Source organism: Saccopteryx leptura, chromosome 9, assembly GCF_036850995.1.
Source record: "Saccopteryx leptura isolate mSacLep1 chromosome 9, mSacLep1_pri_phased_curated, whole genome shotgun sequence".
NCBI lineage: Eukaryota > Metazoa > Chordata > Mammalia > Chiroptera > Emballonuridae > Saccopteryx > Saccopteryx leptura.
The window spans coordinates 3,838,040-3,850,102 of NC_089511.1; the positions used below are offsets into that span (position 1 = coordinate 3,838,040).

Sequence of the window (12,063 nt, forward strand, 5' to 3'; positions counted from 1 at the left end):
GGTGATGCTACTTCCAAATGAGGTCACCCATTCGGTGAGAGAGGGTCACAAGATCAGAGAAAAGCGAGAACTTCCAGTGTAGACCCACGTGAGCCCCACAGTAGTGGTTTTAAAGATAAATCCTGTGGTCCTGGTGGGTAGCTCTGTTCGTTAGACCATTGTTTCCAGGTGGTGGCAGGTTCGATCCCCAGTCAGGGCACACACAAGAATCAGCCAACAAATGCACACATAAGTGGAACAACGTATCAATGTTTCTCTCTCTCTCTCCCCCCTCCTTTTTATAAATCAATTTTTAAAATTTTTTAACCATTTATGAGTTAAAAAACCATTTATGAGTTAATCTACTTGTGAGTAGATTGTGAACAGTACAGTGTGTGTGTGTAAGAGAGAGAGAGAAGGCGTCATTTATTCAGGGTGGGCTCCACATGTCACAGCTCTGGGAAGCCTGCCTCGGCGTCACTGTATTTCCTTTCCTGATGCCAAGGGCTCCAGAAGTGGGAGTGCCCCGCCCCGGGCTCCCTGGAGCTCTGGGGGGCCCTGGTCCCCGCTTCCTCCCACACGCAGACAGCCCGTGTTCTTCCAGGTTTCACTCACCACAGCCTGTCCTGGGGCTGGGAGTCCAGTGCCCAGACCGACTGAGACTGATGGGGACAGAGAGGAGCTTTACCTGGGCAGGAAACGCCAGCGCTCGGCGGGCAGGTCGGAGAAGGGGCCCGCGGGCGAGGGGCTCAGAGGGTGGCACCCCAGCGCTGTCTCTCCACGTGCAGACTGGCTCTGTCCTACTGGCCCGCAGCCCTCCACCCCAACTGCCCCCCTCAACTGCCGCTCCCACCATGCCTGGGGAGGGAACTCCGAGGCCCCAACATTCCTCTGCCCATGTTAAAGGGCACTGCCCCCTCCTGGGAGGGGGAGGGAACATCCTCCCCTGACCCCCCCCCCCTGCTGTCCACAGGAGGAGGCAGAGGACCAGAGGTTTCCCATGACCGCCTGGGGCAGGACTGAGACCAGGAGCAGCCCAGGGCCCTGCCTCCCCCGAGGCACACGTCCCTCCTCCCTCCCCCCTCCTCTCTCCTCCCCCCCCCCCCCCCACGTTCCTGCAAAGGTGAGACAAGTCTGAGGTCAGGGATGGAAGAGGAATCCAGTCTTCAAAACAGATCTGTTCTTTCATTTCCCGTTCATTGAACCAAAAATATGTGGCAATTTGAGCTCTTTTTCTTTTTTCATTAAATGAAAGTCTGGGACTAACAGCTAACTCTGGAATATAAAATGGTCCTGTTCTCATTTCGAGCTTTCCAAGCTCTGGTGCATGGGTCTTTCCCAGGCTCTTGGGTCCTTCAAAGGTGCCTGACCAGGGTGCTTTGCTCAGAACATGTACCCAAACCCAAAGCCGGCCGATGGACCCCACCGTGGCCAGTGGACATCTGGAAGGGAGCAAAACCTCTAGGTTCGGATATGAGAAATCTTGATTTATTTTACAGAATGATTGAGACATCACAGCAGGCCTTTCTCACCTAATGCCCGTGGATTTTCTGACCAGTTTTGCGGCTGCTTATCGCCTGGTCACTTGCTCCCCCTGCTGGCTGCTTCTGGGAATGCACTTCACCGAGGAGGAAGCCCTCACTCAAGAGGACACTTCTCCTGCCCCAGGGGGAGACAGGGGACCAGAGGGGCCTGTGGTCAGCCGTATGGCAAGCAGACCCCGTGGGGAAGGTCCATAGACCCGCGCCTCAGTCAGGTGTGCTCTCCAAATACCGTTTCTAATGCATAAAGCAAAGCGCATAGGATGGCGAAGAAAACCAATTACGCTAACACAGGCGTTATCAAAATAGGCGTCAGAAAACGAAATTGAGTATCGTAACAGATGCCTCCATACCAGCGCCTGGATGACATGACCCAGCAGTAAGTCTGATGACCGCCATCATTCCAAAGCTGGGTGCACAGCCACAGTATTGGGGGCAGGGGGAGATCTGACACAATCGAAATGAGATTTGAGACTCTCTGGGATTTCAATTAGTGCCCAAGTCCCTGATCCTGCTAATCCTAATACAGTTTGTTACCTCGTCCATAATGAATGGAAATGCTAAATTTCAGTAAGGAAACGGCTTGGCCTTCTGTGCCTCCTGGGTCTGGGGCGGCCCCCCCAGGGCCGGTGGCAGGGCAGGGCGGGGTGGGGTCAGTGGGAGCACCACCTCTGTGGATCTGTGCCCACGGTCACTAGGGACACAGTTTGGGCAGAGGTTGTTGACCAAGACGAGGGCTAGCCCCTGAGGACAGATGAAGGCCGCTGGAAACCCTGGGCACCCTCCACACCAGGATATACCATATTTCCCCATGTATAAGAAGCTCCCACGTATAAGACGCACCTTAATTTTGTGGCCCGAAATTTGAAAAAAAAATGTATTATATAAAGTTACTGAACTCAAGTTTTATCCATCATAAAATTCAGACAACTCCTCATCACTGTCAAAATTCCCATCTGTGTCTGATGACAAATCACTATCTTCAAGAATGAGCACAAAAAGGTGGAAAATGCAAGTTAAAAAAACTGCAACCACTGTATAAGATGCACCCCGTTTTTAGACCCCAAATATTTCGAAAAGGGTGCGTCTTATACATGGGGGAATACAGTAATTGCAAATGCAAGCAATATCAAGCCATTAAGTAAATATAAGGACATAGAATCAAATCCTACATTTCCTCGTTACCTGTAGTTTTGTATTATGTTTTTAATCATTCTTTGAATTTTTATTACAAAATATTTCCGGTGCCCCCAAATAGATAAAGAATCATTTAAAGAAAACAAACTCATATCTCATCATCATTCAGGTGAAGAAATAAAATATTGCTAATGCTGTTAAAAAAAAAACACACAAAAAACAGTTTTTCAAAAAGTTTTGCTTTGTTGCTGCTTGAGACATGGGTTCCCAAGTCTTGCTGCACATTAAGAGTCACCCGCAGCACCCAGGGCTCGGTCTCCACCCCAGGCCAGTGGAATGAGAACATCTAGGAGTGGACATCAGTATTTTTTGAAGAATTTTTTTGGCGGGGGGGGGGGGGGGTGACTCCAATGTGCAGTCAAGGCTGCGAACTGCTCCGGGGACAGAGGCTGTTGCGAGGGAAGGTGGGCTGGGCCCTGAGAATGGAGTGGGAATGGGGTCTATTTCCTGTCCTGTGACCCAGGGCTCAGCCCTGTCCCTGGTGGACTTCAGCGGATCCAGATCTGAAACCAGCAACCCCGCATTTTTTGGGAGGAGACTGCCATCTGCTGGTCAGCATTAAGGAATACACGGTGGCAGAGTGCTTTCTCACAGGGGACAGACACCCCGCAGTTGCCCCGGCAGCTCTGGGAGGGGACAGAGTAAGAGTCACCTTCAACCTGCAGACCCTGAGATGGGAGCAGGAGGGGCCCCCAGGCATTCTTCAAGGAACAGGAAGAAAAGGCCAGAACTGAGGGGAAGGGGGTCAATCAGGACGAAGGGATTTTTAAGAGAGAGAAGACACTGACCCAGGGACCCCCCAGGGAGGAGAAGCAGGTGCACCTAAGAAGGCCAGGAAGGCATAGAAGTGAGTGCAACCTCACTGACCAGGGCTCAGGCTTTCTCCTCGCTGGTAGGCGAGCGCATCAGCCCCTGTCATAGTTCACTGCCACGGGGCTTTGTTTGCTGTCCCCTGCCTGGAACAGCCAGCCCTTCCTGTCCCAATCTCTGTCATCTGAGCAAATGTTTATTTTTTTAAGTATCAGTAAACCACAACCTCACCTCCACTAGGAAGCCTGCTCTGACTGTCCTTTGCACCTGTCACTTGGTTCTGTTCACTTGTTTACTGTTCACTCACAGGGCAAATTCCATGAGAGCAGAGGCATCATTGTACCCCCAGCACCTACCCCAGTGCAAGAAACAGAGCAGGAGATATTTGTTTACTGAACTGATTTTTCTTATGGCAAAATCAGACACTATAATCTGAAAAAAAAAAAATACTTTGAAACATATTTCCCCACAACAAGGAGGTCTCCCTAGAAGTTAAAAATAATTACCTTTTTATTGATACATCTATAAGCACTGTGGGAGGGGGCAGCAAATGGTCTTATTTACAGTTGTCAGATGTTAGGAGTGAACTCTTTATTTCACCCAGCTGTGCTCTAATCAGTAAATAAACAACAAGCACCTGGTAGTCAGCTTCTGTTTGGGGCCTGCCTAGCCTCCAATCCACTCCTCCCTCCTGTGGTGGGAACACCCTGACCTTATTCCAGAAAAACAGCCCCTTCTACTCTCCCTTTCTGTGACTCAGGGCAGTTGAGCCCGTCCCCAGGCCCAGGTGTGAGCATGTGACCCTGTATTCCAACAGCCTGGCATATGATTGGTTCAGGGATGAGCACATGATCTGAGCCAGCCCAATGAGATTTTAGCTTTGACGTTTCTGCTGGAATCACTGAGGGTTCCAGATCCGGGGGGACAAAGCTGGTGGGATGTGAGCCTAGAGCTGCTGGCAGCCGTTCTGCCATCATGAGGAGGGAGGTGGCCAGGGAGTGACCAAACAAAGCAAAGCAGAGCGGCGAGAAGAAGAGAGGCCGAGTCCACAAGGCAGACCTCCTTTTGACACTGGCACCCAACCTAGACCTTCCTTTTCCTGGACCTTCCTGTTACCTGAGCCAATCACGTCCGTCCCTTTTCCCCAGAAGTCAGTGTGAGGGAGTTTCTGTTCCCTGCAGCTGAAGGAGGACCAGCTAATGTAGAAAGCAGAACAGAGAAGGTGACTCTTTTTAACTATATATATATATTTCTTCTTTTTTTTTTTACAAAATCAATAATACATCATTTGCAATACTTTTCATATAGATCAATCATGATAAGCTTTTACATTATGATAAAATTATTCAACGTATAAGTTAAAAAGAGAGACATACGATCAGCTGACCCTATGGTCTCCAAGGATGCTGAGGTTCTCGGTTTTGGGAGCCACAGAGCAGCCCATTCCAGGTTTGCCCCCTCAATCTCCTCCTCCATCCCATCCCCAGCACCCCTCTGCCCACGTCAGCCCAGCTGTCGGGAGAAGTCTCTGCCGTCTCTGCGCCTGGATGTCACGGACTGCAGGCCTCGGGCTGAACACGCGGTGAGTCCCAGAGAGAGAGCTCGGCCACCAGCCCCCGTGTCCCCTCAGCTCAGGGAGCAGGCTTTGGCCAGCAGGGCTGCAAACACGGACCCGGGCTTCCTCTGCAGGACCTCAGGCCTGTCAAACTCGACCACCTGGGAGGTGGGGGAAGGGGTGGACACGGCTGAGCTCAGTCTGGAAGGACAGAGACCTCCCGGGGTGCTGGCCCGAGCGCCCGTCCCGCCTGCCGCTGGCCCCCGCCTGCGGCTCTCACCTTCCCGTTGCTCATGACCAGGACGCGGTCACAGTTGAGGACGGTGTTGATGCGGTGGGCGATGACCAGCACCGTGCAGCCCTGGAAGGCTTCCCGGATTGTGCTCTGGATCAGGGTGTCGGTCTCCATGTCGATCGAAGCCGTGGCCTCATCAATAAGGATGATCTGGCGGACGCAGCACAGGCTGAAAGTCTCCTCCTTGGGCCCCGAGACCTGGGTCTAGTCCTGGGTGGACCACTAATTCGCCGAGGCCCATAGCTGGAAACTGAGAGCGAGCTTCGGACCGAGTTCAAAACCCAGCTTGAGCTCTTGTGACCGGTTACGTCACAAAGAGAATGTGAGGTCTCCAGCAAGAGCTAACTAGTTTTTAGGGACCAGAGGATTAAATTCTTATTCAATGAGCCGCCTTCCTGTTTGCCTGAGTGAGCGCAGAACGGTGTCGTGCCCAGCAGGACAGGCACGCACCCCGGGCAGCTTGCAGACCGGCCAGCCGGTCTGTGGTTCATCCTTCTTTTTACCTGAGCGTGTAGGTATTTGTCTCACTAACTGTCCGTTACTAACAGCATGCCTCGGAACTAGAGCACAGAAGGCATGGTTTCCCGAACGTTACTGTTAAAGATGAGACTGTCCTTAAAATGAGGGCATTGTGCCTAAACCACAGGACGCACAGATATGACAAAGATCATGCGTGCACGTGAGTGTGGAGGTGCGTGTACACATGTGTACACGTGTATCCGTGTGTGTTGCCTTCCTTGTGAGAGAAAGCTTGCTCCTAACAAGCCCAGGTGGTCATATACCTGAAATTTACTGGCGAGTTATTTGGAAAATATCAAGAAACACCATGGGACGCAATTTTTCAAACCTATCTAATTTTGCCCTGGAATGGCCGAGCTCTCGAGTCTCCAACTTTAAGAAGGACAAAGGTGTGTCCTGCATCCCAGTTTTAGAAAGAACGTGCGGTGGACAGTTTTTAAATGGGCCCGTTTCTGAGCTTTTTGGTCCTGGGGGTGGACCGTTTCAGCTCAGGCGTGGGACGTCCGGGCTGCGCGCAGGCTGCAAGCCCCGCCTCCCACGCCTCGCCCCGCCCGGACACGAACACAAACACGACCGCCAGTGGGCGGCGCCCACCGGCCCGAGCCACAGAGAGGACCCGGCCAGGGTGTCGCCCCCACGCCCGCGTCCCCCGTGACCTCCAGGCTCACCTTGGAGTTGCGCAGGAGCGCTCGGGTGATGCAGAGCAGCTGCCTCTCCCCCACGGAGAAGTTCTCGCCGTTTTCCGTGACTTCTGCTTGCAGTTTTCGGGGCAACTTTGCGATCTGTCACGTCGGGGCAGACGAGAGGTCGGTCACGTGGGCCTGTGGGGGTGGGGTGAGACCTCACCTGGCCCCGCGAGGCTCCCGCTGTGTTTCGCCCCTGCGCTCTGCCTGCGCCCCAGCCGCCGCCTCTCCTTCCTCGCTGCGTCGCCCCTCGGTATCTGCGATGCCCCTTTGGAAGGAGGCCTGGCCAGCCCGGTAAAGGAGCTGCTGCGTCCTGAAGTGCTGGGGGTCTTACTGCAGCCTGCACAGCACCCCCCCCACCCGCCACCCCCAGAGTGCATCTCCGTGCACCGGCTTGCTGCCTTGACCCCCCCATGGACCCTAACGTGTGTGTGTGGGGGGGGGAGCACAAAGGCCTTGCTGGCCTTCCCTCTGCGTGTCCCTGAGCCTAGGACCTGCCCGGCTCGCCGCTGGTGTCCCGTGTCATCGGTCTGTATTGAGGGGTCCCCAGTCACCCCATCTCCGTGGCGTGGATTCAGCCCTGCCCCGAAGCTGCCCCCTCTGGGACACCATGTGGGAGGCGCCCTGTTGACGGGCAGGCTGAGACCAGGAGGCAGGCCACTTACTGTCTTGCTCAGGAATGTCCTCTCCAAAGCGTTCCAGATCTGCTCGTCTGTGTACCGGTCAAAGGGATCTAGGTTTAATCTGCCCAAGAGGAAGAGAAGTGCTCAGTGACCGCCACGACCACCGAGCACTCTGTCCTGTACTCAGCGAATGACCAGGAACGGTCAGAACTGGACGCTGGGTCCAGAGAAGCCCATGGACCGACCGTGAGTCGGCGTTTCTTGTGCCGGTCCGTACCCGTCCCTTGTGCAGGCAGAAGCCGTGAGTCCTGTCGGGGGGCACCTGCCTCCCAGCCCCCAAGCCCCCAAGCCCATGCGGTCCAGGTGGGGCTCTCGCACCTGAGCAAGCGACTCAGGAAGTGGGCAGGCGGCAGCCCCGGGCCGCGAGGGCTGGTCGGGGTGGGCGGTCAGCCAGCTCGCTGTATCTCAGCGCTTTTAAGGCCGTCTCTGGGGGAGAGGTCTGCTCTGTCTCGGAACAGGACAGGCGGCGACCACCTCGCCTCACGAGGGGACGCTGGAGTCCCCTAGGGCCCTCACTGGGGCCCACAAATGAAGCCAAAGTCCAGTTAGGGGGACACTGGGCCCCTGAATCAGCCTTGGCCTTCCCAGTATCATGAGCCAAAGAGGACTTTGTAGCTTAAGCCATCTGCGACGTGTGTGTGTTAAAACATACCTAACATGTTTATCATTGTAACCATTTAAGTATCCAGTTCCGGGGTGTTAAATACCTTCACAGCGTGGTGTAACCATCCACTAACCCTCGTCATCCCCAACAAAAACTCTCTTCACCAGACAACCCCCCTCCCACCCCTCTCCCACCCCCAACCCCTGCCCCCGGTCACGTCTGTTCTTTCCGTCCCTGTGAATTCGCCCGCTCGGGCGCCTCGTTTGCGTGGAAGTACACAGTGTCTGTCCCTCTGCGTCCAGCTTACTTCACTTAGCGTGATGGTTTCAAGGCCCAGCTGTGTTGTCGCGTACACAAAATTTGCATAGACAGGGGCAGACAAAAGTAGGTCTACAGTTGTTTGTGCAGAAAATCATACAATGCTTAATAAATGATAATACGTGAACAAACTCTGTTTTGCATACGCGCACCTGTAAGCCTGCTTTTGCCCACTCCCGTATAGAACTATATAGCGTGAATAATCATACTTTGTTCATATCTCTGATCTAATAGTTACCTTCTTGAATTATTATATAATTTGTCAGGTCTTATGTCTCTGCAATGTTGCCCCCGCTGCACTACACTGGGAACTCGTGGGGGAGGGGCAGGGGCAGTGATCATTCCTCATTCCTGTCTGTCTGCAGTTCCTAAGCAATGTCTGAACTTAGCAGAGTCTCAGAAAAGATAAGCTAAATGGATATATGAATGAATAATTGAATGAATGGATGAATGAATGAATGAATCAATCAATCAATGGAGCTCTGGGGTCAGTTTATCCTTCTGCCTCTGTGAATGTCCCTAAAATGTCCCTGAAACCTGAGTCCTCTGGCTTCACGTCGTCACGTCCATCCGTCTCCCTCAGTCTCCAGTCCTCGGTGGCCCCTCACAGCCAACGTGCACAGTCAAGTAGGGGCTCTCGTCTGGGTGGCTTTCGGTCCCGGCGCTGACTTCTGAGGACGGAGAACGAGCAGACAAGAGCCTGAAAGCGCCTCTTCCATCTGTTCACGGAGCGGACTGCCCAGGTCACTTCTCACTCCCCCCGCCAGGCACCTGCGCCCCGTGAAGAAGTCCTTCCCTTCCCAGAGGCCAGCCTCCAAGGTCCCCACGGGGGTGGGGGAGAGAAGAGAATGAGCCACCTCCAGACATGACAGGGTGGCAGCTGCAGTGCCCGAGCCAAACAGTGAACTGAAACCTGACCAACCCATCATGTTTTCAAAAATAAAAAGTACGTCAAGCTTTGATGTGGATGCTGCGGTTCAGAGTGCTCTCGGGTATATCCGGGGCTCCTCCGCTCCTCACAGACAGCCCAGCGCGGTGGCCCAGGTGGGCGCGTGGCCCAGACAACGAAGGCGTCCCAGCCCTGAGGTCCGGTCCTCGCCCCAAGCCAGCCTCTGGCCCCGCATTCACCTGACGGTCCCCGAGAACAGAACGGGATCCTGAGGGATGATGGACAGCTTGGACCGCAGGTCCTCCAGGCTGACGCTACAGATGTCCACGCCGTCGATGAGAATCCGGCCAGCCGCGGGCTCCACCAGACGAAAGAGCGCCATCCCCAGAGAGGACTTCCCTGTTGGGCGCGAGACGAGCGGGGTGTCTGTTTCCTGAACCGGCACAGATAACACCCGGCACGCACACCTGACCCCACTCCCTGCTGCGGGCCGTTCTTCGTCAACAGGAGCCCTGGGAGGGCTGCAGTCCCTGCACCGAGTGGTGCCCCAAACCGCAGCCGAGATCGGGGGCACCAGTGAGGCCCACGTATGAAATCCAGGCACGCATGTTTGGTTTCACACACACAGTGTTACAGTTATTGTTTAAATTCTTTGCCAACATGTAAAAAACAAATCTCAAGATCCGTATATAAAATTAAAATCGCAGGCTTCAGGCCCCGCGCCCCTGAGACGAGGAGCTGCTTCCCTGGGGAGACAGGTCTTCTCCAGCACAGCACGCGCCCGCCCCACCTTGCCATCAGACCCAGCCCACTGCCCTCCTGGGTACCACGTGCCAGGCCCCTCACACCTCTGAGTGTTTAACCTCTGCTCAGAAGACAAGGTCAATGTGAGTGGCCTGCACATCCCTATCGCCTGGCTCAGGAATGCTCAGTGAATGAATGCCTACTGAGTGAATTCGTCACTTGGTCCAGGATCAACCAAGAGCTTCTCTATGTCAGACCTCAGCCCTCCCAGGCTGTGAATAGAAAGGGAAGAATGCACTAAAGAATCCAGCCTGAAGCCCTTCACCCGGCAGCAGTATGAGCCGTGCAGGGGCCTGAGGAAGAGGGGACCCATGAAGGCGCTGGTCATCCTGGAGGGCTTCCTGGAGGAGGCACTTCTGATGCATACAAGGGTTGGACAGGAACCAAGTCTGGGCAATCTCTTTGAACACGTGACGAGTAGGAGGGAGTGACACTTGGACCAGATCCTCCCAAAGATGATTGGGGGGGGGGGAGGAAAGAAGCCAGAAAGGAGGAAACAGAAGCTGATAAAGGTCTAGGGAGGGAGGGGGGGGAGGGGCCAGGGAAGGGGACCCAGGTATGACTCCTTGCCCTGTTCTGCCGTCTGCCTGAAGCGCACCTCCCCTGCACCCCGTTCTTTCGTCCTGTCTCAGCTCCGGTCTGGCCTCCGAGCCCGGGCCACCGTAGCTCCAGGACCACCGAGCCCCTCACTCTGTTCAACGCCTTTGATTTCCTGCCCGGCCCCCACCGCCCCTGCAATGGCCTCGTTTCCTTATCCGATGACGTGTTCAACCCCCGTCTCCTCCACTGGAGCCCCATGGCAGCAGGGACCTCGGCTGGGTTTTGTCTGCCGCTGCCGGAACAGGGCTCGGAAGGGGTGCCGGGCGCTCAGCTCACCGGAGCCCGTCCTCCCCACGATGCCCACCACTTCCTGGCCACGAATCGTCAGGCTGAGGCCGCTGAGGACGATGGGCGTGCTGTCTCGGTATCTCATCTGGTAGTCCTGGAAGATGACCTCTCCATGCTGCGGCCACCCGTGGGGACAGCTCGAGCCTTCTGTTCGTAAGGGCTCCTCCGGGGCGCAGATCTCATGTTCCAGGGAAATGAAAAGAAGTCAACAGTTACCGTCCACCTCTGCCCACCCCCCCAGCCGCCGCTGGCCCCCCTCAGCCTGTCCCGCATTGTGGTCAAGCCGAGGGCTGTGTGATCAGAGGGACACCCCAAGAGGAAGGTCCGTGCCCCCGCCCACGTGAAAGGCACATCGTTTCATCCCAAAAGAGTGAGGAACCATCTCAGTAGCTCCCTCGTTATTAACAGAGAGAGTTTTTTTCTAACTCAGCATCTGGGGTTCTAAAGAAATAGAATTGGGAACGATGACAAGGACAGCAGGGAGCCCCCCCTAGAATCAGGAACGATGACAAGGACAGCAGGGAGCCCCCCTAGAATCGGGAACGATGACAAGGACAGCAGAGACGCCCCCCTAGAATCAGGAACGATGACAAGGACAGCAGGGAGCCCCCCTAGAATCAGGAACGATGACAAGGACAGCAGGGAGCCCCCCTAGAATCAGGAACGATGACAAGGACAGCAGGGAGCCCCCCTAGAATCAGGAACGATGACAAGGACAGCAGAGACGCCCCCCTAGAATCAGGAACGATGACAAGGACAGCAGGGAGCCCCCCTAGAATCAGGAACGATGACAAGGACAGCAGGGAGCCCCCCTAGAATCAGGAACGATGACAAGGACAGCAGGGAGCCCCCCTAGAATCAGGAACGATGACAAGGACAGCAGGGAGCCCCCCTAGAATCAGGAACGATGACAAGGACAGCAGAGACCCCCCCCCCCGAGTGGGGCGTGCGCTGCAGCTCAGAGCCCAGGCAGGAGGGTCCCTCTCGATCCTTAATCCCCATCCCCGTGCCACGAGGTGGGCGTTTTCACATACGCCCCACGGGGGAGGAAACAGAGGCTCAAACAACGTCAACGACTTGCTTGAGAGCGCCCAGCTGACGAGTGACCACGGAGGACTGTCACCCAGGGCTGCCTGACTCCAGCCCAGGACTCAGTCACGCTCAGCTGGGAGTGGCGGGAGGAAACGGTGATGGAGGAGAAGCAGGGTCACCTGGCTGCAAGCCACGCCCCCCACTGTCAGGACAGGGTCACCGCGAGGTGCCTCAGGGTCAAATCCGCTCTGAGGACAGGGGCACGG

The 12,063-nt window shown here is 55.2% G+C and overlaps 1 protein-coding gene across 4 annotated transcripts in view; it reads right to left on the bottom strand.

The window, feature by feature from the left end:
- Positions 1–4,780: 4,780 nt before the first annotated feature.
- Positions 4,781–12,063, bottom strand: part of ABCC11 (ATP binding cassette subfamily C member 11) — a 57,818-nt gene continuing 50,535 nt past the window's right edge. For 3 of the 4 annotated variants that reach the window (XM_066349591.1, XM_066349589.1, XM_066349590.1), the window contains 3 exons: positions 10,754–10,943; positions 9,313–9,472; positions 6,687–7,323 (listed from right to left, as the gene is read on the bottom strand). In XM_066349591.1, coding sequence (XP_066205688.1) covers positions 6,708–7,323; positions 9,313–9,472; positions 10,754–10,943 — 966 coding nt within the window. In that variant the 3' untranslated portion in view covers positions 6,687–6,707. The other variant, XM_066349592.1, reaches the window with a different exon arrangement.